Here is a 26853-nt window from a genome sequence, read left to right on the forward strand (position 1 = left end):
CCTAATGTTGTATAGACTCTGGTATGGTTTTATGAATGTATTAAGTTGAAAATTTCGCTGTGTATATATTGTGTATGTGATGATGGATAGGGTATACGTGAACCCTACAGAGTCAGAACCCTTATATTGTGTGCTATCATGGATGTTGTATGATACAAGGACAAGTTAGGTTACTAAATCACACCCTGGGTCCCATTTTCGGATTCAGAGTGTGACAGCTTGGTATCAGAGCTAACCAAGTTGTTAGGTCTTGTAAACTTGGTTAGGCGTAGTTATGTGAACATACTAGAGTATATGATGCAGGAAATGGGTAGAGTAGGTCGAGGGTTGTCTTGTAGCAAGATAAGGATTCATTGGCGGTGTTATGTATTTTTCCTGGAATGACGATTTTAGTAAAATCACGACAAACCATTGATGGTTTCGTGTTTGTGCGATAACGTAGACCTAGGCCTGAGAGTCTTGAGTTTAACATTGTTATCCTATAATGATTGTGTTAAATGTGCTATGATGTAGGAATGCTAATCTATTCCTATACTATTTTCAGTATGGAGCCCAAAGATAGCAACTAGGATAGTAGCTCGGAGGAGACTACGAGTGAAGGGTCACCTTCCGTGCCTCGGGGTTTAACCAAGCATATTATGTGAGAGATCGAGTGAAATGTTAGGGGACGGGAGCATCCACCTACAGCTACGGGTTGCACCATTGAGAAGTTCACCCCGCATGCATCCTCCAATGTTTACTGGGGGATCTGACCGAATTGTAGCGGAGAACTGGGTGCAAAAGACAGAAAAGATCCTGAAAATTCAACATTGCACCGACGAGCAAAAAGTTCTCTATGCTACATTTCAACTAGCAAGAGAAGCTGAGAGGTGGTGGGTGGCTATGAGTCTGCTTGAGGAGCAGAGATTCGATTCACCTAAGATGACGTATGACCACTTTAAGGAGGTGTTCTTCGATAGATACTTCCCGTCTTCCGTCCATGACGCAAAGGCATATGAGTTCTCAAGTCTGACTCAGGGGACCTTGATAGTGCAAAGTTATGCAGCTAGATACATCAAGTTGTCTCGCTTTGCGCCATGTATGATCTCAAATGAGTATGAAAAGGCTCGGAGGTTCGAGAAGGGTCTAAGGAAGGATATCCGTAGGCTGGTAGGAATGCTGCAGATTCGGGAGTTTTCGATTTTAGTGGAGAAAGCCGCCATAGTTGAGGCTGGTCTCCGGGAGGATGAGGTGGCACAAGATCAAAAGAAGAGGCCAGTACCTTTTGGTTCTTAGACTGCTTCTAGACAGGGACAGTGAAAGAAGAGGAACTATGGTGCAGGAAATCGCTAAAATATGGAACGTCAGGGTCTTCAGGGGGATCCATATCGCGAGCGTTGTACCAAGTGTCATAAGTGGCATGATGGGGAGTGCCAGCCATTCATGGGTAATTATTACCCCTATGGCGAACCGGGCCACGTATCCCAAAACTGTCCTACACCGATGGCTGGTACAGCTATACCAAATTAGAACTGGGGACAGAACCAAGTGCCTCAGGGAAACACAGCTCAGGCGAGAGTGTACTCTCTTACTCCAGCGGACGCAGAACACGTTGGCAATGTGGTGACAGGTATCATGTTACTCATTTTAAATAAAGTTGTTATTTTATTTGATTCAGGAGCAACCCACTCATTTATATCTACGAATTTTTTGAAAATGTGTGGGACTGAAACCCAAGTGATGGATGAGGGGTTGCCTGTGGCTACGCCATTTGGGAGTGTGTTGATTTGTTGGAAGATGTTAGAGAACTGTCCAGTGGTAATTCAGGAAAGATCCCTACCAGTGAAGCTGGTAGTATACGACATGTACGGGTTTGATGTTATACTGGGGATGGATTGGTTATCCTCCAATTTTAAGGTGATTGACTATCGTAGGGTCTTCAGACCTTCTGGGGAGCAAGAATGAGTCGTGGGATCGTGTGTGCATTTGATGCCACAAATTTTGTCATCTATGCAGGCGAGAAGGTTACTCTTGGATGGTTGATAGGGGTACCTAGCTTGTGTGAAGGAACCACCTCGGAATGATCTGAAACTTGAATATATCCAAGTGGTTAACAAATTTCTGGATGTATTCTCAGAAGACTTACTTGGTTTACCTCCTGATCATGAGGTGGAGTTTGCTATTGAGTCCTTCCAGGAAAGACACCGATCTCTAAAACTCCATATTGGATGGCCCCAGCTAAACTTAAAGAGTTAAAGGAGTAGTTGCAGGAACTACTGGATAGGGGCTTTATCAAACCTAGTGTTTCGCCCTAGGGAGCTCCAATATTGTTCGTGAAGAAAAAGGACGTGTCAATGCGAATGTGCATTGATTATCGTGAGATCAACAAGGTAACAGTGAAGAACAGATACCCATTGCCTCATATAGATGATCTGTTTGACCAGTTGCAGGGAACACAGGTCTTTTCAAAGATCGATCTACGGTCAGGGTATCATCAGGTGAAAGTTAGGACTGTGGATGTTGCGAAGACTACTTTTCGAACCAGATATGGTCACTACGAGTTTATGGTCATGCCATTTGGGTTGACTAACGCTCCGGTTGTATTTATAGACCTAATGAACAAGGTTTTCCATGAGTACCTAGATCAGTTCTTAGTGGTATTCATCAACGATATTTTGGTATATTCAAAGAGTTCGGAAGAACATGAGAACCGTCTAAGGTTGGTACTTCAAGTATTACGGGAAAAGAAGTTGTATACCAAGTTGAAGAAATGTGAGTTATGGTTGAAGCAGGTCGCATTTCTTGGCCACATCATGTTGGGAGGTGGTATCTTGGTTGATCCAGGTAAGATAAAAGCAGTGGTTGACTGGAAGAAATTGAAGAACGTGCAGGAAGTTCAGAGTTTCTTAGAACTAGTTGGGTACTTCCGGTGGTTCGTGGAGGGATTCTCTAGATTATATGGCCCTCTGACACGGTTGACGAGGAAGGGTGTGAGATTTGAATGGATCAACGAGTGTGAACAGTGTTTCTAGAAGATGAAACATTGATTGGTCACTGCTCCGATTTTAACCATCCCATCTGGGGATGGTGGTTTTGTGATTTATAGTGACACATCGCTAAAGGATTTGAGATGTGTGTTGATGCAACATGAGAAAGTGATTGCTTATGCTTCTAGGCAACTCAAGGAGTATGAGAAAAATTACCCCACGTATGATTATGAGACACTACTTATATGGTGAATAGTGTGAGATCTTCACGGACCACAAGAGCCTAAAATACTTTTTCACATAGAAGGTGTTAAACATGAGGCAGAGGAGGTGGCTGGTACTAATCAAGAACTATGATTGCACCATTAGCTATCATTCAAGGAAAGCTAATGTGGTAGCTGATGCGTTGAGCCGGAAGTCAGAGCATGCAACAGTATCTATAGTGATAGCTCAGCATCATATCAGACGGGATCTTGAAAGCCTTGGCATGGAGTTGGTGGATGGTAATCACCAGACTTTCATTGCTAGCTTGGTAATCCATCCGACATTATTAGGAAGGATTAAAGCCACGTAAGCTAATAATGCGAAGTTAGTCAAGATTGTAGAGAAGGTGCAATAGAGGCTGGCTGTAGGTTTTAACATCTTCGAGGGAGGTGTATTGAGGTTTGGAAATAGACTGTGTGTTTCGAATGACAAGGGGATAAGGAGGACGATTTTGGAGGAAGCGCATCATTCTTTGTATACGGTACATCCGAGTAGCACGAAGATGTATTAAGATTTGCGAGAATCTTTCTAGTGGAGTGGCATAAAATGGGAGATTGCTTGATTTGTGAAGCAATGTCTAACGTGTTAGTAGGTAAAGACTGAACATCAAAGGTCGGCAGGTTCGTTACAGCCATTGAGCATTCTAGAGTAGAAATGGGAGCACATCTCCATAGACTTTGTCACTGGGTTACCACCAGCAATTGACGGGCAAAATGAAATCTAAGTGATCGTAGACAGGTTGACTAAATCTGCTCACTTTGTACTGATGAAGGTTAGCTACTCCTTGAGTAGGCTAGCAAATCTATATGTGCAGAAGATATTCAGGATGCACGGGGTACTGGTGTCCATCGTTTCAGATCGAGACCCAAGATTCACTTTTCGATTCTAGAAGAACTTACAGGAAGCACTTGGGACGAAGCTTTCTTCCAGTACAACGTTCCACCCCTAGACTAATGGACAATTAGAGAGGATGATATAGATCTTGGAGGATATGCTATGGGCGTGTGTGTTAGACTTCGGCAATAGTTGGATGTGGTTCCTATTGTTGGTGGAGTTCGCCTATAACAATAGATTCCAAGCAAGTATTGGTATGACACCGTTCGAGGCATTGTATGGTTGGAGATGTTGGTCTCCTCTATATTGGGATAAGGTTGGTGAACAAAAAATATTGGGTCCCGACTCATACAACAAGCTTTTGAGAAGGTTAGGTTGATCAGGGATAGAACTAAATCAGCTCAGAGTCAGCAAAAGAGTTATGCGGATGTTTACCATTGTGAGTTGGAATTCGAGATGGGGGGTAAGATATTCCTGAGAATCGCCCCAATGAAGGGAGTGATGAGACTTGGGAAGAATGGCAAGCTAAGCCCGAAGTATATTAGGCCATTCAAGATACTTAAACGAGTGGGTTCGGTAGCTTACAGGATTGCACTACCCCCCAGCGCTCTCTCGGATCCATGATGTGTTCCACATATCTATGTTGAGGAGGTATGTGTCAGATCCGTCGCATGTGATTAGTTACAAATCTTTAGAGATTAGGGATGCTTTGGCGTATGAGGAGGTATCAGTTTAGATTTTGGACCAGAAAGTTCAGAAGCTACGTACCAAGGAGATACCATTAGTGAAAGTGTTGTGGCGAAATCATGCAGTTGAGGAGGTTTCTTAGGAATTAGAGACAGAAATACGCCGGAAATACCCATATTTGTTTTGAGGGTAATGTTTACAGGTACGGTTTGGGTAAGTATTTGATGTATCTGTTTAGAGTATTAATGTGTGGTTAGTCTCTAGGAGGGTTTTGTGATATTGTGAACTCCCGAGACATTGTGTATGTAACCACGGTATTTCTCCACCATAAGTGAGGGTGTGTAATAAACTTGGGACGGGGCTGCTATATGGGTGGTTGTCGGCTCTTCCTAGAGTCGAGTATACGTTTTGGTATGTGGGTGAGTTAGCTAGTGAGAGATTACAAATTTTGAGAATGAAATTTTTGTAAGGAGGGGAGGTTGTAAGAACCCGACCCTAGAATTTAAAATTAAATAAATAACAAAGGGTAAAAAGGTAAATTTAGCAAGCTTTGTCGACGAAGCCATTGTTCTCGTCAATGAAGGCCTTTACACTCTTCGTCACCAAAATTCAAAGTCTCGTCGATGAAGAGATACCGAACCAGTTGTAAAATATCAGAATAGGGTTCGTCGCCAAAGGAACCAGCTCGTCGACAAAATGCATGAATGGTTCGTCGATGAAGGCGTCATCTCATCAACGAATTGGACCGGGTCAAGGGTCTATAAATAGGATATTTTATTGCTTCATTGTTAAGAAAACTCAAAATCTCTCTAGAACTCAAACCACTCTCTCTCTCTCTCTCTCTCTCTCTCTCTCTCTCTCTCTCTCTCTAGGGTTTCGGGCTGTCTGTTATCCGAATCAACGATCCGACGTTACCACATGGATTAGGAGGGAAATCTCTATGTTTATAGTGGATCGGAATTTCGTTTCGAGGATTTTCGAGTTTTGATCCAAAATCGATGTAAGAGTTCGATTTCATTTCTAGTTCGGTAGATCTGTAGTAGTGGTGATTATATTGAAGTATTGTTCTTCGATTCTTAGGTTTTGGAAACTTGGTTTGCTGTTTTGGAGCTGTTTAGTTTGTGTTTTGGTTTTCAGGGAAAGGTAAGGGGGTTGCTGTTTATATCAGTTGTTTTTGTAATCTAAATCGGTAAAACTATAGTTTATGATTCTGTGGATGTTTTGGTTACTTATTTGGGAAAATCTATTGGGTCAAATTACAAGATTTTCGGTTTACGTTTTTTGGGAAAATTTGGGGTTTCGAGTATCATCTCTGTTTCTGTTAGAAAATTTTATATTGGTATAAAATGTGATATAAAGATGATCGTGCCTTTGATTATTTTAAAATGTATTTTTGGAACACCTGATATGTGATTGTTTGTTTACCCAAATGAGTGTGGGATGAGATGGTAAATTTGAATAATGCATTTTGTAGTAAAGCGTGCTAGTTAACTACCGTAGGCTGTGAATTATTCAAAAGAGATATAGGGACGTGAGTTCCAAAATATTCCAAGTTTTGTGAAAACGCCTTGGCGGGATAATACCAGTGGGAATATATCAAAGTGGAGCTAATTAAAACACCATAGGCTGCAATATTGAACAGAGTCAGAATAAGACCGTAGGTTTTGTAGTCTGACTTTTGTCGAAGGGTGCGCAATATCACCAAATCGGCCATTTTTTACCGAAGGGTGTGCGAACACCTGACCTGCACCGGTTCAACATTGTGGGGGGCTTATGCTATGCCAGGTTACCGAGTACACCGGCTTTTGTCGAAGGGTATGAAATATCACCAGACGTCCGGCTTTTGCCAAAGGGTATGAAATACCATCAGATAGTCCAGCTTAGGCTGAAGGGTGTGACAACACGAGATTGTATTGCTTTCATATGTATGTATACTGGAACTATATTTGTGAAAATACTGTATTATGAAATGTATGTTTTTCTGTTAAAATAACACTCATGTGCCACACACAAATATAACTTGTTTCGCCTTTACTGAGAGGTGTCTCACTCCTATCATACAAATATTTTTCAGGTTCTTCGAGTAGCCGAAACTAGCGTCCTAACTTTTCGGGAGCATGGTTGTTGGTCAGCTGTCTAAGTTTTGTACTATGGCTAAGTTGTCATTTTAGGTTCTATGGATACCCGGGGTTTATGTTTTGTTTTATGGGACTAGATTCTTATGTTTTATAGGCTCTGGTATGGTTTTATGTACTAGGTTGATTTTTCGCCACGTATATATTGTGTATGTGATGATGGATAGGGTATATGTGAACCCTACGGGGTTGGACCCTTATATTGTGTGATATCATGGATGTTGTATGATACAAGAACAGGTTAGGTTACTAAATCACACCCTGTGTCCCGTTTCCGAGTTCAAGGCATAACTCTGTGTGTGTGTGTGTGTGTTTATGTATTTATATGAGAGGTATATTTATATATATATTTGGCAAAACGAGAACCAAAAGTCAAAAATGATGAAACTTTCACCTCGATTTTCATACTAGACAAAATTACTAAGGGGCACTATATCTTACCATTTTGGATTGCTTCGGATCACCCAATACAATTAGAATTGACAGAAAAAGACCAAAAAAGCCAAAAATGACAAGGTCTTACCTTGATTTGTGCGTCCAAGGTCAAAGTCACTATTAAGCCTTTTCTTACCATTTTTAACTACTTTGAATCACCCGATGTAGTTAGATTTGGCAGAAAGAGTGCAAAAATACTCGAAGTTGTATCTCAATTTGCGTGTCAATTGTTAAAATCATTGTCAAACCTCTTCTAACCATTTTGGACTGCTCCGAATCACCTAGTGCAATCTAATTTTGTAGAAAGAGAGCAAAAAAGTTTGGAATGAGAGGGATTTTACTTCGATTTTTGTGCCTAAATTTATAGTAAGATGAAGCAAACACATATTTTTAGGATGAAATTGAAGAGGCACAAAAAGGTTCTGTGGCATTCAATTGGAATAACAAAGGTTTAAGTGGATTTGGATAATACATACATGGTAGAAATTAATTTCTAAACTAAAGAATAATGAAGGATAGTTATGGGCATTTTAAAATTTGTTACCAAGGACCATCAAACTTTTGATTTTGCCTTTTAGGTAGTCAAGTAAAAATTTAGAAAAACAAAATCTAAATCCAATTTAGCAAATTCAATTTTAGAATTGAAATTAAATCTACTAAATTCGTTCCAACAATAAAATTGAATAGAAGGACCTACTTTTGAAAGTAACACATATCAACATTTTTCCACATAAAAATATGATAATTTCATGAAATATTTTTTGAAAGTATAATAATCGCATCACCAACAAAGGAAGGACTTAGATGCTTTGGGCACATGGTTCCTTTTATTGTGTCAAATAAGTATTATAGAATCAGACAAGTATTTTAAGACATTAAGATAGCAGTCGGAAACATAAATTTTGAAATTTGAGTTTAAACTTGTATAAATTTATAATAAAATCAATAATATTTTGCATGCACTCAAGCCTAGGAGCAAGCAAGCAAATATTTGCCCCCCGGATGTGGTTGAGGTGACAAGGTCGCTTCTTGAGAGTGCCGCTTGACGGTCAGCTGATAAAGCCTCTCGGGTTCAATTCTTTCCTTGGGCTCTTGTATTTACCCTTCTCATGGTGTTGTAGGGCCAGCTCCAGAAGGCGTGAGATTAGTCACGGAGCGTAAAATACACGTCAACACTTGACGATATTAAAAAAAAAAAAAAAAAAAGCAAGCAAGTATTTAATTTTCTTTCATCAATGCCACTTTGGGTAGCAAATTAAATAGGTGACTTCAAATTTGGAAAGACACAAAACAAAGCTACTAGAAATAAATATAGCTTTTATTATGTTGTCAGAATGTGCACAGGAACAATGCAACAAATGAGAGAGAGAGAGAGAGAGAGAGAGAGAGAGAGAGAGAGAGAGAGAGAGAGGAGGGGGGGGGGGGGGGGGGGAAGGAGATAGACGAATATCAAATCAAAGGAGAGTAATTAGATAAGAGGGCGGCAGAAATTGGGTTAAAATGAAAACACCAGAAAGTGAAAAAGAATAAAATGGGTGCCGTGGATTTGGTCATCATCTTCTTCATGGAGTCACGCTTGGGAATTTGCAGGATCCAAAACCTACCAAAAAGTCATCAAAACTTATTAATAAAATGATAATTAATAGATTGATTATAATGAATGTCTGTGAGAGAACTTTTAATTTAAACAATATTATAATAGGGCTGTGCACTCCTAAATCAACAAGAATTTTTAAAAATTATTAGTTCAGTTCACAAACCAAACCCCACAGTAATGCAAATATGTTAGTCTGGAATTTAAAATATATAATAAGAAAGAAACTAAAATTTACATATCAAACCAATAAATAAATTCTTAATTTTATACATGTTTTAGGACTTTCTTGGTAAAATACTAGTGTGAATTTATAATGAAAATATGACATAAAAGGAAGAATTAATTGCTCAAATCAATTATTGTGTGTGTGTGTGTGTGTGTACCGACAACTGTGACTGATTTGACCATACAGATGCATTCAATGAATGTATTGAATGCATTTGCGTTTTTAAAAAGAAGTCCAGTAAATAAGTATATCTTAAATCTTCTTACCATTATAATTATTATTATTATATTAATCACTAAATATTTTTCAACAATCACTGTAGTTTATATGCAGCATTAATCATTCAGCAAAAATATTATTTGACGTTCTTATCAGATGAGGCCACACCTGATAACTTTATTAGCATTAGATTTTAAATTAATTAATTAACTCAGAACCAATTTAAAATGAGAAGTCAATTTTTATATGCCCGTTTAATTAACGAGTACCCACTTACTTGGATCCTTTGTGGTTTGAATAGCCAGACCCTCGAAGTAGCAAGTTGCTCCGGAGCTCCGATATTTTGCCCAATACGAACTAAAAGCAAAACTCGCCCGAACCATCGGGCCGGGTTTGTAACACGGTTTACCCGGCTGAATCGGATCACAACTAATGTTGGGCTGTCCGCACGTCCACGTCAGCGCCGACCCCAATCCCGTCGCATTCGCTCCCTCCGCTGCCACGCACCATATCTTCCCATTATAAGGTTCGTTGTTGGTCGGCGGCGGCAACTGGTCATCATATTCTTTCACCTTACCCGACAAATCAAGCTCATACACAGCCGACTCGTTCGGGTATTTCACCCCCCAGTGTCGCTCCGTAGCCGGACCCGGCTTTTCGTTCTCATTGTACAGAGAGAAAATAAAAGCCGGGTAAACTACTTTGGGCCGAACCGGAGTCCCGAGTGGAGGTTTAGCCGTTAATTTCTTCACCAAGTTTCGGTTGTAAGTCGCAGCGTTGTAAATGTTGGCTCCAATCTGATCGATGTCGCCGGCATTGGGCCAACCCGTTTCGGCGATGAAGATCCGAATGTCCGGGTACCGGAGTTTGCTCATTGCAAAGACCACCGCGTCAAGCATTTGGTCCAACAAGTTGGTGTAAATTAGATCCGAAACGGGGTCCCGATACGTTATATTCGTTTCGTCCAAAAGCGCGTACTCCAAGGAAATGCTTTTCGGATCCGTAGACCAGGGAAAATACGTGTACACATCCAAGAAGAAGAGCGATTTGGTCCGGTTCAAGAACCGCAGCAATGGTTTCATGACCGGAACGGAAATATCGGGCCGAAACGTACCGTTGGAGGGAGGAAACGAGGACTGTAGGACGTCCATGGCCATGGGGGTCCCGACTTTGACCTTGGGGAGGTTGTGGGTCTTGAGGGATCTCCGGATTTTTCGCATGGCCGGGACGAGATCGAACCAGGTTTTCTTATCGGGTGAGCTGAGAATTTCGTTACCTACGAGGAGATATCGGATGAGGGTTTGGGGGTAGAAGGGGAGGACATTGGTTTGGACCCAGAGGTCGGCGAGGGTTTGGTTGGTAGAGATGTTGGAGATGAGCTGATTTGGGACCATGATGGAGACTTGGAGGTCAGTGCCCTTGAGGGCGTGTAGAATTTTGGGGTTGGCATCGTAGATTTTGACGCGGCCGGCTTTGAGGCCTTGGATCAGCCGTACAGATTCCACCGGAGAAGGGAGGTTGTTGGCCAGCTGGCCGTAGTTCACGCCGATCTTCGGCAAGTTCTTCCCACCTGTTCACGCATATCGATTAAAAAAGGTTTAATATTGGTAAAAAAATAAAAAAATAAAAGAAAACCATTTCCCCACTTTCTGCATAAAGGCAAAACTTACTGGTGAGAGAAGCGCAGAGGAAGATAAGCGGAAGCAGAGAAAGAAGAAGACCCATTTTGGTGTTTGTGCGTTCTGATTTGCCAGAGCTGACTGGGGTCTTCAGCCGTAAGAACTTGGAAGAAGAAGAAGAAGAAGAAGGTAGGACTGAGGGGAAGAGTGAAGAGCTTTTCCCCTCTACTTTGAACGGTTGCTTTGCGTGGGCTTGAAGATTTGTATTGGCAGCGGTGCCGGGGGGGAAGGGAGAGAGCGGAGCAGAGGAGAGTTGAAGTAGGTGACCGTGGGGGAGTAATGGGAGAGTTGAAGTAGGTGACAGGGGCAAAGACTAGAGACCAGAGTGTGAAATGTGGTGCCTCTCAGAGCATTTTCTGCTCTGCTCTGTCGTGTCTAAAGACGAAAGGGCTATGAGATTTAGGGCAGCATTAGCGGGGTGAAGTCGTGGAGACCATGCCACTTTCGGGGCTCTCTTTATTTATTCTCTCCGCAGTCACTTTGCGAAAGTTACCCCAAGGAAAGAAATATTTTAAAATACACCCAACATAGATCGTCACATCAACGGCTCCATGTGTTTATGACTTGGAATTTTATTTTTTAAAAATAAATGTTATTTTATAAAAATATTTTATTTGATATGAAATACAATATATACCTAACATTCACTTTTTTTCAAAAAAAAAAAAAAACAGTAAAAAGAACAAATATTTCTTCTGAAATTTTAAAAATATTACAAATTTTTTCTAAAATTTTAAAAAGGTGATAAAATTTTTCTCTCCTAAAATTTATCAAGAAGACACAAATATTTATAAAATTGAATGTGTGGTTTGTATGCTTTTGACAAATTTAATAGAAGATTAAAATTTAAGAAAAATATAAATTTATTTATTTTTTATCAAATTTTAGAAAATATTAATATTTTTTATCTTAAAAATAAGATATTTTGATGAATAGATTGTTACTTGAGGACCTCAAATTTTAATTTTTAAATAATGAAAAAATACTGAAGAGTGAGATAAAATTGTATTATTATTTTAAAATTTGTATTGTAAAGATTTATCTCTAATAAGCTATATATATATATATATATATATATATATGGCAGGGAATCAGTCCCATAATGGGATTTAGGAAGATTGAAAGGAAGTGGTGGGACCACAGTGAGGCGTTGCTTCATTTCGAGGAAGGCGGTAGAAAAGCAGGGGGATGTAGACTTTGGAAGCTCCACTTGGCATGTGTGCAAAAATGGCTGCAAAATAGCCGTTGGAGCAACTTGCCTGACTCAGCAACGCGGCCACATACAACGGATGAAATTATTTGCTCAAATTGGTTTTTTTTTTTTCCCCTAAAATAATATTGTTTTAATAGAAATTATTTAATTATAATGTGTTTTGGACTTTTTCTTTAAGGATGTTTAGTCTTGAAAATTTGCACAATTATGTTTATATTTTTTAATCAAATTTAGGTAGATGCCGATGAGATTTACATGATGCTGTTAGAACAGACAACATGAAGCAAATTATGTAAAATCATTACGTGTGCTTTGACTCTTTTACCTTAATCTTCTCCTTCCTTTTGTAGGACCAATCGACTCTTTCACTCCTTCGACAATAGAATCTTTTATGCCGACGAGCCTCCCTTACATGCTAGTATTCTTCAATGGCCAGCATAGATGTCATCGGTATTAGTTGACAACTCAAATTGCTTTAATGATAATTATAAACTAAAGAAATTCGTGCATTTTTTAAGTCTTGAAAATCAGGTTTTTCCCATCACCACTATCCTCCACCATTTTTAAAATTTCTTGAATTATCAAGCAATTTTAATTGATATTTATTTTGGGAGTTCAATCTTGTTATTTGGTAGTTCTTTCTATTATGGAGCCAAATTTCGTTTGTTATTGTAGAAATTTGGGACTAATCCTATGAAACCCTAAGATTTTAGATTTTATGTAATATTAGTTAATTTATTTTTTCAATTTAAAATTTTGAAATTTGTTGCGACGTTCCCGCGGAATGAGGGTGCCATGGGGTGGGCGAAATAAAAAGTGTGATTTTAATTTTTGTGAAAAATGGATGTCGGAATCCCCACAAACATTTTGGAATACAGTTAGAACACTTGATTATTACCCAATTAATTGTAGAATCGGTCTGCGTTAGCAAAACAGAGACCGGGAGTTCGGTTATTTGAGGGGAAAGCACGAACACCCCCTACACACCTGTTCTATAAATAGTACCTAATTAATTAGCATATTATCCTAAATTAAATTTAATAGTCTTTTTATTTTACTCATTCTAAAATGAACAAATTGCCTAAGTTTATACAATTGAGTAAGCAAACATGATAATGAATCAAACCCTAAAAGCTAAGTGTGATATGAGTAGACATGGAAACAGAAATAAAACAAATTATGGAAACAAAATAACATGATATCAAACATGGAAACAATCAATTCCTAGGATCCATATGTAAAATATACCACAATAACTATTAGAACTTTACCATTAACATACAACAACAAATATGAAAACGAAACAGATCCTACTATACATTTGCAATCATTGAAACCCTAAAAGAGACATGCACTAATACAAACCTTCAATATAACATAAGATGGTTAAACCCTAATAAGCCATCAAGACCTGAAATAAAACAACCCTAATTAGGAAAGTATAATACACAAAAAAAAAAAAAAGTAAATAACACCACAAATAGATGTGAATTTACAATTATAATAAAAATACTAAATAATATGATAATATCACAAATAAAGAAAACCAAGTATATAACAACAAGGAATATGAACATAAGATCATGAAAGAGTTAAATAGTACACCCAAGGCCCTAATGAATAGACAACAAATATATAACCATGATGAACATTAATATGCATACTTAAATAATACAACCATAAAAACCTAAATGAATAAATAATAAAATATATAACAATGGTGAATATGAACATACAAAATTAAATAATTCAATAACCGATAGTCTAAATGAATAAATAACAACCATTTTGGAAAAAAATAATAAATCATGATAATAGTATTGAATAATACAACAATAATAAAAAAATATGAGCATACAACAAAAATATTAAATAACAATAAACATGAATTTACTTAATATAGCTTAGGATTATGTTGGGGGTCAATGGCAGAATGTCTAATCAGCATCAAAACATCCATAAGCACAAATACGAGCAAGAAAGAAAAAAAATAATAATATATCGGAGCGAATAAAAAAGGTGAGAAGCTCGAGAGGTGGATTCGTCGATGAAGATCATAAAATCTCACGACAATCGGCCAATCAATTTCTCTATATTTATTTCGCTACAATCGCTTTGGGAAGCCAAGATCAGGGGCATCGATCGCCCTAATCTCGGTACATGTAGTCGTGTATGGTGGTGTATGTTAATGTGTGTGTTGTTGTGTGTGTAAAAGTGTGTGCATGAGTGTGTGTAGAGTGTGTGGGCTGTGTGATTAAGGTGTGTGCATGAGTGTGTGTAAAAGTGTGTGGGTTGTGTGATTAAGGTGTGTGCATGAGTGTGTGTAAAAGTGTGTGCATGTGTGTGTAACAATAGGTGTTAAAGTGTGTATTGTGTGCGTTAACAGTGTGTGTAAATGTGTGTAAATACATGTTAACGGTGTGTGCAAATGTGTGTGAGTTAGTAAGTCAGTTAGTGAGTGAGTTAGTATGTGAGTAAGTGAGTTAGTATGTGAGTTAGTAAGTTCGTAAATGAGTTAGTGAGTTAGTATGTGAGTTAGTGGTGTGTGAGTTAGTATGTGAGTGTTGAGAGTGAGTTAGGGTGTGTGCAGGTGCATGAGTTAATGGTGTGTGAGTTAAGGTTAGAAGCTGAGGGCGTGGCCGGGAGTGGTCATCGCCGGAGTCTTTGGTCTGGGATTGGGGTTTCTGGTGCCAAGGCCGGAGGTGATGGCAATGGTGTCGATTATGATGTTGAGGATGACGAAGAGGACTATGGGGGTGAACCAACTGTCCATGGAGACCTAGATCGAAGGAACTATGGACACAGTTGCTTCAAACATGACTCTAGAGAGGTAGAGAGAGATTTGACAATGGTGGAAAAGGAAGGCACGCAAATGGGAGGAAAAAAAAAAGTAGGTAGAGAGATTCAAGGCGTATGCTGATGCCACAAAGGGAAGGTGCTATCGTGAGCTCGGGGGTGGCTTCGCCAATAGTCATAAAGGGAGAAGGTTGCGAATAGTAGGGGAGAGGAAAGTGAGATGGATTAATGGAGGGTCTGAGACAAGAATGAGACACGGCCACCCAACAACCATGAGACAGAGACGAGAGTGAGATGGAGATGATGATTGTTAGACACAAACGAGACCGAGACCAGCTTTGAATTGATCTGGTATATGAGAGTAGAGACAAGAGAACTGGAGACGGAAACAGAGACATGGTAGTGCGTGAGTGTTAGCTTTGGTGCAATCCCAATAGGGGGGTGAATTAGAGATTTAAAAAATTTTCACCTAGGTTAAACTAATCTAACAATAGTATAATGCAACCTAGGAGCAGTCCAAGTATATATGAAATTGTAGATACGATATATTAAACAATTTTCAGTACACGCACCACAATTTCAGAATTTCTCAACCAGATACAATTTAGTGTTAATCAGATATGTAGTATATTTAGTAGGGAAATTAAATCAAGCACAAAGAAGAATATAATGCACAAAATGTAAAAGTGACACCAAATATGATATCAGGGTTCGGCTAATCCTGCCTACATCCCCGCCCAAGCTTACCAACACAAGGATTACACTATGGGCTCACTTAATGGGTGGAGCGGTACCTAAATACAACCAGGTCAATTTGCACAGGGCTAACCTCAACCTTTACAAATAATCCTTCCTGGGTTGGATTACCACCCCCTCAGGCCACGCCTGGAATACAACAGGATTTCTTAATAGTAAACTGGGTACAGTGATTATGCTTCTCAATCAAGCAGATCTGTACCAAATGTAACCAATCAACCACACATCAACAGTATAGGAATTGTAAGCTCGGTGATGTGATTTTGTGCAAGCAAACACTCAGCAATGTATAATCACAAATATGCTCAAGAGTGTTATAACAAGCTATTTCTTTGAAACATGATATAATAAATCTCAATAATAAATTATGGTTTCAAAGATGCTGATCAAATATTCAAACCAATTCAAAATATTTTTCTCAATGAAATAAGTACAAGAGTTGTTTGAAAAATATAACTTGTAAAACACTTTGCACACAAAACTTATAGCTATAGGAATCTTGCAATAACAATGCTAAGATCCTCAAACTAATGAGGTTTTCCCAACACTAGATTTATCAAATTAAATATGTGGGATAACTCTTGCTTAACTCTCCAAAATCAATAACAATCAACAATCACAATAATGAGAGTACTAAGCAAACAACAATCAAGCAATAGCATAATAGAAACTCTCACAATACTGGGATTGATCAAAGGAATGAATGTATGAGAGTAATTGAAGTAGAATAGGCAAAATAGGCTTTTTAAGTTAGAGAGGATTTCTTGCTAATGATTTTTACTAATCATCTCCTAATTTTCACAAATGAGACCCTATGTATAGAAGTAGGGCAAATTATTACCATTAGGGACATGAGGGAATTATTAATATTATTTTAAAACCATTAAGAAATATTAACCCCGTTTAATTGTGCTTAACCGCGATAAAAATTATTTCAACCCTAGAGTTTCGGGTGGTTGAACCATGGTTCGGTCGCCCAAACAGACTCAGTTAAAAAAGTTTTTTTTGAAGGTTTAGGTGCTTGAGTCAAGGTTTGGTTGGCTGAATCGAGGTGATTTTGAAAAGGTCCGTGATTTGGTCATTTGATCCATAGTTCAGTTTACCGAACTCATGTGTTCGGCCGCCTAAGGCTATTTTGAATGTGAAGTTTGGGTTGGCGAGTTGGTGGGAAAGGTCAGAGTTATGGTTCGTTCACCCATGGATGCTACGTTCAAAATGGTTCGATCGCTCGAAACCAAAGTCAACATTTTGACTCGTTCAGGGTTCAGTCGCCCGAGGTGTTTTGAACACTCGGGGTTCGGTCACCTAAAATCTTATAATTTTGTCCTTTATGTCCATTTTTCCCTTCAATTAATTACCCTAATATTATAAATGATTTTGGGGACATCTTATGTGTTTGTACAAGGACCTAATGTCTTTCTAGGGTCATTTTAAAATGGTCCCAAAAATTTGACATCGGTCGACCGAAGGGTGATCCCTAAGGTCTTTCTAAGGTCTTGAGCTTACAATTACCTACATGCATGAGATGCAGAGATTATTATAGACCTTTTCCTATATTTACTATTACAGACCAATTAAAAATATATGCAAATATAATAGAACAATAGGTCTTCATTCTTTCAATTCTTTAGATGCCATAAATGAAGCTTGATCTTCATAGTCCGTATGGCTTGCTTAAGTTCCTACCAACAGTGTATGCTAAGGATAAACCCGTTCAAGAAGCTCAGTGCACAGGTGAGAAACATTGGTTTTGTCTTAATCAAAATGGGATAAGACTTATAGAGTCAACATTCTCCTCCTTTTTGATGATGACAAAACAACTTGCAAAAGTGGCAAAGCCAAACAGGCTCTCCATAAGTATATGCATAGAATTTGAATTTTAAGTGTAGACATTTGAATGAAGACAAACATACACAAATTATGCATTCAGTTTTAATTGTTAATTAAAGCTCAAATTGTATAAAGTGATAATATGATCTAAGATACATTTAACTTTCCTAATTTTGCATTAGACACTTCTCCCTCTTTTTGACATCAGCAAGAAGGAGTTAAGGTAGGAAAGTAAACACAAAACATTCAAATATAAGATTCAATTTTGGGAATTTTTTTTTTTGGAAATTTCGACGGCATGTCTTTTGAAAGTAGAGTAAGTCCCAAAAATAAATCAAAGACCTAAATGATTACAAGAATAGCTCATTATCAATTTATGCAAGATATTCTTTAAAGGCCAAAACAGTGCATGCTATGATTCAAATACATCCAACATTCATGATCAGTATGAAGCGCACAACTCAATATATACATTAAGAGTTTGAATGAAGTTGCTAGAATTGTTAAGGAATTTTAGAGCAGGAGAATTTTAAGTTAAGTTACTCCCCCTAACAATTTGAAGATATGGCCAAAATGAGATGATCTACATATACTAGCTAAGAATAAATTTGCAAAGCAGTATAAGCAGTTATTTTTAGATTCCTTGGATCAACTATACTGAATGTGTATATATATTTGTCACCTGATTAGTATAGTCATCCCAAAAGGCCACAAATGCATTATAAATAGATATTAAGGCATACTGTATAACACATAACCAATAACAATTCATATCTAAATATAAACCCATAAAAGTTGGATATTATGTTCAAGTTTACAGAATAGCCTCAATATACAAGAAATAAATCTATAAGATGCATATAAGTCCTTTAAGCTCTTTCTATAAGGATAGAGCTCAGCTCCCCTAACTACCTGAAGATTATGCAAGGATAAAATTCAATTTTCAATTAGTTTTCACTCATCCTTTCATAAAGATTTTAATGTTTATTTTATCATAATCATCTTTAACACAAAGTTTTAGTTTGAAAAATTTTTGTTGAAATTTTGGTAGCATGTCGTCTATAAATTGAACATTTCCCAAATTTTCATGCACCAAAACCTAATAGATTCAAGCCATCAATTCAAAATAATTCAGTTTGAGCATGCGAGAACCTATTTCAACTATCAACACGCAATACACATCTACTGCATCCGTCATGTAGGAGGCATTCTAGACTAAGCATGCAATCAGGTAGCAATTATTAAATTCATAAATATAATCTATCCATAAAAAAAAAAAAAAAGTAAAGAACAGAGGATATAATTGAGTTCAGTGCAGTATTGTTATTCATTAAGGCATGTAAATTATGATTATGAGAGCATTTTAATTTAGTAGTCATGAAAGTGTAATGCTCCCCCTGAGTTAATTACTTAATCATTTTATGCCTTTTTATATTTTCTAATTACTTAGCCAAGTGTTTTAGACTTTTCATGATTTAATCTTGGCTTATCATGCTTCGGCTTAGAGGACTAAAAAGTCACAATAAATATTTCTTAAACGAACTAAGCCTACATTGCCTCTTTTCTTTAAGAATACTAACGAGTGAGAGGCATAAGTTCAAATGGCTTTGAAATTTAAGGTTTGTGCATAGGTTTCTATGAATTTTGTTTTATCATCTAGATTGAAACCTATAACAATCATTTTAGCCTTTAAATTTATTTTGATCATGTAAAGCTCTAAATGATTTGATTGAAGTTTGAAATCTTGGAGGAAAAATTGAATACTCTTAAGGAATAAACATCTATTGTGTTCATAAGAGTATATGAGGAAGCAGGACATTATGCTTGATTAAATATGTCCTAACTAATCTGGCAAGGAGCATTTATGGGTATATGAATGTTGTAGACCAGAGCTCATGGGAGATTGGAAAGTGTCCTTTAAATATGATCACAATTTTAAGCAAAGATACAACCAAGGAATAGGACGAAAAATTTACCAAATGTGATCGTGGTTGGTGAAGTTTTCCTATGGAGGAGGAAGATATTTGTATGAATCAAAATCAGAGAATTTTATATTTTACGCACAAGGGATTATTTCAATTGACCAGTAAAGCATGAATCCCTTAGTTAATGATTCTAATTTTGATTACGAGAAGGATGTCTATTAATAAACACCTGATGAATAAAGTGTTATGATCAATAGTGCATAAACCTGGAGAGATGACTAAGAATTTTATTATGCCTTTAAAGCTCCAAGATGAGTTTAGGATTAAATGATACTTAATGTATTATTTATTTCCTAAAGCTCAGTCTTATGCAATGGACAAAGTAAGCTTAACATTAGATTTTCATATTTAAGTGTGAGTTAAGCATTTAAAATTAGATACAAAGCAAACATGTCATGTCCATTTGAAAGTGAATTTTTATTCGAGTAGCCAATAATTTCATATTTAAACCAATGGATATAAGCACTAAGTTCAAACTGGTTATATACATGGATTTGAAGATTGGTTTGATTCTCAAATGATCTCAGTGTAGCAAAGGTGGAATGACTATGTTAAGATTTGACATTTTAGGGACAAACCACTTCGTAGGACAATCGACAACATTCCCCCAAAGCCTAGAACCTAAGAAAAGCATTTATGTAACTCCAATTGGAATTCGTTCCTCCTTAAGTTCTAATGAGTTTCCTTTCTTTATCGTTGGAATTGGTGTGATCCCAAGAGGGGGGGTGAATTGGGTTTTAAAAAACTTTTTGGCTAATTTAAACAATTCGTCGATTCACCACAGTATCATATCCCATTCAACATGTATACGTGTATGTAAATCGAGTTTAACAATAAAAACAAACATACACGTGTGCAGTATCTTATTTAAATCAAATGTGCGCATGAAAATAATTTCGACATTAAATAAACATTCATACATATGCTGAAATTAAAGTGCAAGAATTTAAATAAGATAGAAAGAGAGATACCAGATTTGTTATCGAGGTTTAGCCAAACCAGCCTACATCCCCGCCTTGGGCTTACCCCCAAGGATTCCACTATACCTGCTTATTTAGTCGGGCGGAGCAAAAACCTTTTACATCCTCTCCTTACGGGGCGAGGAAAACCCCAGCTCAATTACTAGGTTGAGTCAAACTAGTCTCATTTGCAGGGCTGAGACTCCCCAGTTCAATTAACGAGCTGAACCAAACCGTCACGTCTTACTAAGATGGCACACCTAGCTTCCCTAACTAGGTCTAAGCCAGTCTGGGACTATTCCAGGGCTAGTCTCCCTCTTCAGGCCACGCCTGGAATACAAATATATTTAATAGAATTTGCGTACAAACAAATGCTTCTAAACTAAGTAGGGATGTACAACATTAAAGTCTAATATGCACTCTCATATGATTTTGAAATGAAGCTCATGTAGAGTATGAGTTTTCTCTCAAAATATTTTTCAAGTAAGACTTGAGAGTTTGGAAAATGATTTTCTTTTCTAAAATGATTGACCTTTTCAAATTCAAATCACAAAGGTTACCAAGCAAAAATGAATATATGTTTTTAGCCTTTTTTTTCAAGAAGCTTTTCAAGCCAATATATATTAATGAATATATGCTCAAAGCTCTTAAATAACCCAAAGAGTTTCTCCAAAAATATACTTCAAGATAAGTAGGAGAAACTAGGATTTTGCTATCAAAATGATTGACCTTTATAAAATAAAAGGAGAAGCCTCTTAAGCAAGTATATATTAAATTAATATATGCACAATGCTCCCTCTTGTATAACCCAAAGAAATTCTCCAACAAATGTATTTCAAGATAAGAGTAGGAGAATATTAGGGTTTTCTTCTAAATGATTGACCTTAGTAAAATTAATCCCAAGAAAGCATTCAAGCAAAATATATGAGCAAGAATATTAGCCCAAGCCTTCAAGACATTATTCACAATAAATTTCTTCAAAAAATATTTTTCCAAATAAAAGAATATGGGAGAAATTTAATCTTTGAAAACATGAAAAATAGAAAGGCCTTCAAGCAATATACATATAGAGAATGTTATATGTTCAAGCCTCTTTAAATATAACCTCAAAAATATTTTCCCCAAAAATGGTTTTCAAAAGAAGAGAATAGGAGACATTTTAATCTTTGAAAATATATCACAAAAGAAAGAAGAAGGCCATCAAGAAATATATATGTATATGATATATGCTCAAGTCTCTTCACATAAAACCCCCAAGAATATTTTCTTCCAAAATGATTTTCAAATAAAAGAAGAGTAGGAGAAAAATGAGAATTTAAAGAACAAATGGGGTATAGAAGTGTGGGAGAATCAAAGAATGATAAACTAAATTAACAAAGGGATTCTCCAAACATTTTCAAGTGTTTTGGGGTTGTATTTATAAGCAAAAACCCCTTGTGACCGTTATATAGTCGTTGGGACCTTAAAATATATTTTTATTTTGAAAACTAACCATTTTTCAGCCGTTGGGACACTTTCTCAAGAAGTTTGGTCAACCAGGCTCAAGGTACGGTCGACCGAAGCTTGAAATCCACGAGTTTCGGTCGACTGTAGTGAAGGTTCGGTCGACCAGCCTTGACTTTTCTACACAGACACTATTTAGTGTTTTGGCTATAACTTTTTCTATACAACTAAAAATTGAATTTTCTTGATATTAATAGAAAGGTAAGAGAAAATCCCACAACTTTCATATTGATCACATTTTAAGATAATGAGTTTTGGTTTGAGAAAAATGCCCATCAATGAGACGGAAGAAACATGAAGGGAGTTTTTCTCTTACGGACACGTTTCAGTATTTTGACCATAACTTTTTCTGTGTAACTCTAATTTGGACGTTCTTGATATCAAACGCAATCTATGGGAAAATTCCACAATTTTCATGTTGAACATGGTTTGAGATAAGATCGAATTGAGTGATAAAATTACTCATTTCTAACATTCACTTGACTGACCGGTTGATCGACCCATTTGAAAAATTTAGTTTTTACCTTCTTTTAACTTTAAAACCATTTAAAAACCTTTGTATAAGTTAGGAATTTTATGAAAAGAGTTTTTCATGTTATTTGGATGTCCTATGGTCAATCTAAGGTTAGGTAGAGCTTCAATTTTAAATCATGTAAGATGCATGCACATTCAACCCTAATTACTATTACAACCCAAAAAATAAATAAAGTCTTCATGTCTTCTGCTCCTCAATGCTCCATGGAATATGCCGATTGGTGTTCTTCTCAGTGCTCTTTACAACTTCCATTTTGCATTCATCACTTGTGCTTACAGAAATATAAACCTGTTCACACTCAGTTACACAAGTGGGATATTGTGGTTTGTCATTATCAAAACAGAGATCGGACTCAAAAGATATTTGTATGAATCAAAACCAGAGAATTTTATATTTAACGCACAAGGGATTATTTCAATTGATCAGTAAAGCATGAATCCCTTAATTAATGATTCTAATTTTGATTACGAGAAGGATGTCTATTAATAAACACCTGATGAATAAGGTGTTATGATCAACAATGCATAAACCTAGAGAGATGACTAAGAATTTTATTATGCCTTTAAAGCTCCAAGATGAGTTTAGGATTAAATGATACTTAATGTATTATTTATTTCCTAAAGCTCAGTCTTATGCAATGGACAAAGTAAGCTTAACATTAGATTTTCATATTTAAGTATGAGTTAAGCATTTAAAATTAGATACAAATCAAACATGTCATGTCCATTTGAAAGTGAATTTTTATTCGAGTAGCCAATAATTTCATATTTAAACCAATGGATATAAGCACTAAGTTCAAACTGGTTATATACATGGATTTGCAGATTGGTTTGATTCTCAAATGATCTCAGTGTAGCAAAGGTGGAATGACTATGCTAAGATTTGACATTTTAGGGACAAACCACTTCGTAGGACAATAGACAGCATTCCCCCAAAGCCTAGAACCTAAGAAAAGCATTTATGTAACTCCAATTGGAATTCGTTCCTCCTTAAGTTCTAATGACTTTCCTTTCTGTACAACCCATACCATATTTCTATCTTTGAGTCTTGATGGGTTAGGACTAGGTGGCACTTTGACTCTACAGACCCATTTGCATTTTACACCTTCCTTTTAAACGGGCAATCAAATTTTATGTGCCCCTTCTTTTTACACAAGACACATGTGGTGTGAGTATATGGATCGGAGGAGGTACTAGCATAGTGTTTTGATGCTCTTACAAAGTACCCCATGTATAGGTTCTTTCTTTTTTTATTTTCAATCCCATTATAACCTATACCTTCTTTGTCTAAGGTCATCTTCTGTGAGCCTAGAAGCTTGTCTAAGTTTTCTTGAAACTAGTAAATGAATGAATGATTTTGGTTTGGTCCTCAATTTTTCTTTCTAGACCTTGAGTTTTTTAATCTTTTAAGCCTTTGCAAACATCTTGTAGTTTTATGAATTCATTGGTCATTGTATTTGCTTTACACTCAAGTTCTGAAATGAGAAGATCCTTTTAATTATCACTTGAAATTTGAGATTCTAAGACATTCAGCTCTTTTTCCAATTTTTCATTCTTGTTTACTAAATTTTTTATTTTAAAATCATTTTCCCTTTCAACAAGAATTTTTAATTCAAGTTCTTTTAATGATGCCCTATTCTTGTTTTTCAAAACAGTATAGCATTTAAGTGTTTTAACAAGAGACTTATGAGTTCTAACATATTCAACTTGCAATTCCTCATAAGTTGGCATGCTTTCACTATCAAAACTATCACATGATTCAGAATCAGATGCATCACAAGATTTATCACATGAATCATTATATGGATTATTTGATAAAGCTGAAGGAGACAAATTTACCTAATCGTCGGTTAAAGCAATAAAGCATTGCTTTTCTCCTTCATGGTCTTTTGAGCTGGAGTCACATAGAGTTATAGACTTTTCATGCTTAGATGCTCCATATCTCTTTTCAAGTTCCTCTCATATTGCTTTAGCATTTTGACATGCCCTTACTTCATGAAAGATATTAGAATCTAAAGCATGAAATAAAATATTCATGGCATCAAAATTTATTTGAATTAAACTTATATCATTATCAATCAGCTCAACTTCTGATTTGGGAATTTCAACATTATTGACACTCTTCATAGGCACGATATCCCCTTGAGTAATGACTCACCAAGTCCTCCAATTCAATGATTTTATAAAAATAGTCATTCTAAGTTTCCAATCAAAAAAAATTTCACCAGAAAACATTGGAGGGTTTGCAGAGAACCTACCCACACACGATTGAGATACATCAACACGAGCTATCATGATCTTATACAAAATAACGTTTAAGTCTAAGTGACGAGGCTCTGATACCAAATGTTAGCTTTGGTGCAATCGCAAAAGGGAGAGGGGGGTGAATTGGAGATTTAAAAAATTTCCTCCTAGGTTAAACTAATCTAGCAACAGTATAATGCAACCTAGGAGTAGTCCAAGTATATATGAAATTATAGATATGATATATTAAACAATTTTCAGTACATGCACCACAATTTTAGTATTTCTCAACCAAATACAATTTAGTGTCAATCATATATGCAGTATATTCAGTAGGGAAATTAAATCAAGCACAAAGCAGAATATAATGCAGAAAATGTAAAAGTGACATCGAATATGATATCAGAGTTCGGCCAATCCTGCCTATGTCCCCGCCTTGGATCACCAACATAAGGATTACACTATGGGCTCACTTAACGGGTGGAGTGACACCTAAATACAACCAGGTCAATTAGCACAGGGCTGACCTCAACCTTTATAAACAATCCTTCCTGGGCTAGATTACGCCCCCCTCAGGCCACGTATGGAATACAAAAGTATTTCTCAATAGTAAACTGGGTACAATGATTATGCTTTTCAATCAAGCAAATATGTACCAAATGTAACCAATCAACCACACATCAACAATATAGGAATTGTAAGCTCGGTGATGTGATTTTGTGCAAGCAAACACTCAGCAATGTATAATCACAAATATGCTCAAGAGTGTTCTAAAAGCTATTTCTTTGAAACAAGACATAAAAAATCTCAATAATAAATTATGGTTCAAAAGATGCTGATCAAATATTCAAACTAACTCAAAATATTTTCCTCAATGAAATAAGCACTAGAGTTGTTTGAAAAATATAGCTTGTAAAATACTTTGCACACAGAACTTATAGCTATAAGAATCTTGCAATAACAATGTTAATCATCCTCAAGCTAATGAGTTTTTCCCAACACTAGATTTATCAAATTAAATCTGTGGGATAACTCTTTCTTAACTCTTCAAAATCAATAACAATCAACAATCACAATAATGAGAGTATTAAGCAATCAACAATCAAGCAAGCACAATAAAAACTCTCACAATACTGGGATTGATCAAAAGAATGAGTGTATGAGAGTATTTGAAGTAGAGTGTATGAGAGTTTTTGAAGTAGAATAGGCAAAATAGGCTTTTTAAGTTTAAGAGGATTTCTTGCTAATGATTTTTACTAATCATCTCCTAAATTTCACAAATGAGGCCCTATATATAGAAGTAGGGCAAATTATAACCGTTAGAGACATGGGGGTAATTATTAATATTATTTTAAAACCATTAAGAAATATTAACCCCGTTTCACCATGCTTAACTGCGATAAAAATTATTTCAACTTAAGAGTTTCAGGTGGTTGAACCATGGTTCAGTTGCTCGAATAGACTTAGTTAAAAAAGTTATTTTTGAAGGTTCAGGTGCCCAAGTCAAGGTTTAGTTAGCTGAACCGTGGCAATTTCCAAAAAGTTTGGGATTCGGTCGCTTGATCTATAGTTCGATTTACCAAACTCATGTGTTCGGTTGCTCGAGACTATTTTAAACATGAAGTTTGGGCTATTGAGTTGGTGGGAAGGTCAGAGTTATGGCTTGGTCGCCTGTGGATGCTACGTTCAAAATGGTTTGGTTGCCCGAAACCAAAGTCAACATTTTGACTCGTTCAGGGTTCGGTCGCCTAAGGTGTTTTGAACACCTGGGGTTCGGTTGCCCAAAACCTCACAGTTTTGCCCTTTATGTATATTTTTCCCTTCAATTAATTCCCCTAATATTATAAGTAATTTTGGGGACATCTTATGTGCTTGTGCAGGGACCTAAGGTCTTTTTAGGGTCATTTTGAAATGGTCCCAAAAATCTGGCGTCAGTTGACCGAAGGGTAATCCCTAAGGTCTTGAGCTTACAATTACCTACATGCATGAAA

General features: G+C 36.7%; 2 protein-coding genes and 1 non-coding gene across 3 annotated transcripts; 1 reads left to right on the plus strand and 2 right to left on the minus strand.

Annotated features, from left to right (window-relative positions):
- The first annotated feature begins 657 nt into the window (after nucleotides 1-657).
- LOC131155986 (uncharacterized) lies at nucleotides 658-1275 on the plus strand. The gene has a single exon (XM_058109441.1). It carries the CDS (start codon nucleotides 658-660, stop codon nucleotides 1273-1275), a length of 618 nt encoding a protein of 205 aa, XP_057965424.1.
- A 7343-nt stretch (nucleotides 1276-8618) lies between these two features.
- Nucleotides 8619-11480, minus strand: LOC131155702 (probable glucan endo-1,3-beta-glucosidase A6). The gene is made up of 3 exons (XM_058109026.1): nucleotides 11034-11480; nucleotides 9641-10933; nucleotides 8619-8921 (listed from the first exon to the last, which is right to left on the minus strand). The coding sequence occupies exons 1-3, from the start codon at nucleotides 11086-11088 to the stop codon at nucleotides 8884-8886; spliced, it is 1386 nt and encodes a 461-aa protein (XP_057965009.1). The 5' UTR covers nucleotides 11089-11480; the 3' UTR covers nucleotides 8619-8883.
- A 2790-nt stretch (nucleotides 11481-14270) lies between these two features.
- Nucleotides 14271-14368, minus strand: LOC131156883 (small nucleolar RNA snoR109). Its single transcript, XR_009137147.1, has one exon. It is a non-coding gene; the product is annotated as a small nucleolar RNA snoR109 (small nucleolar RNA).
- Between the last annotated feature and the right edge of the window lie 12485 nt (nucleotides 14369-26853).

The sequence above is a fragment of the Malania oleifera genome, chromosome 5 (genome assembly GCF_029873635.1).
Source record: "Malania oleifera isolate guangnan ecotype guangnan chromosome 5, ASM2987363v1, whole genome shotgun sequence".
In the NCBI taxonomy this organism is placed as follows: Eukaryota; Viridiplantae; Streptophyta; class Magnoliopsida; order Santalales; family Ximeniaceae; genus Malania; species Malania oleifera.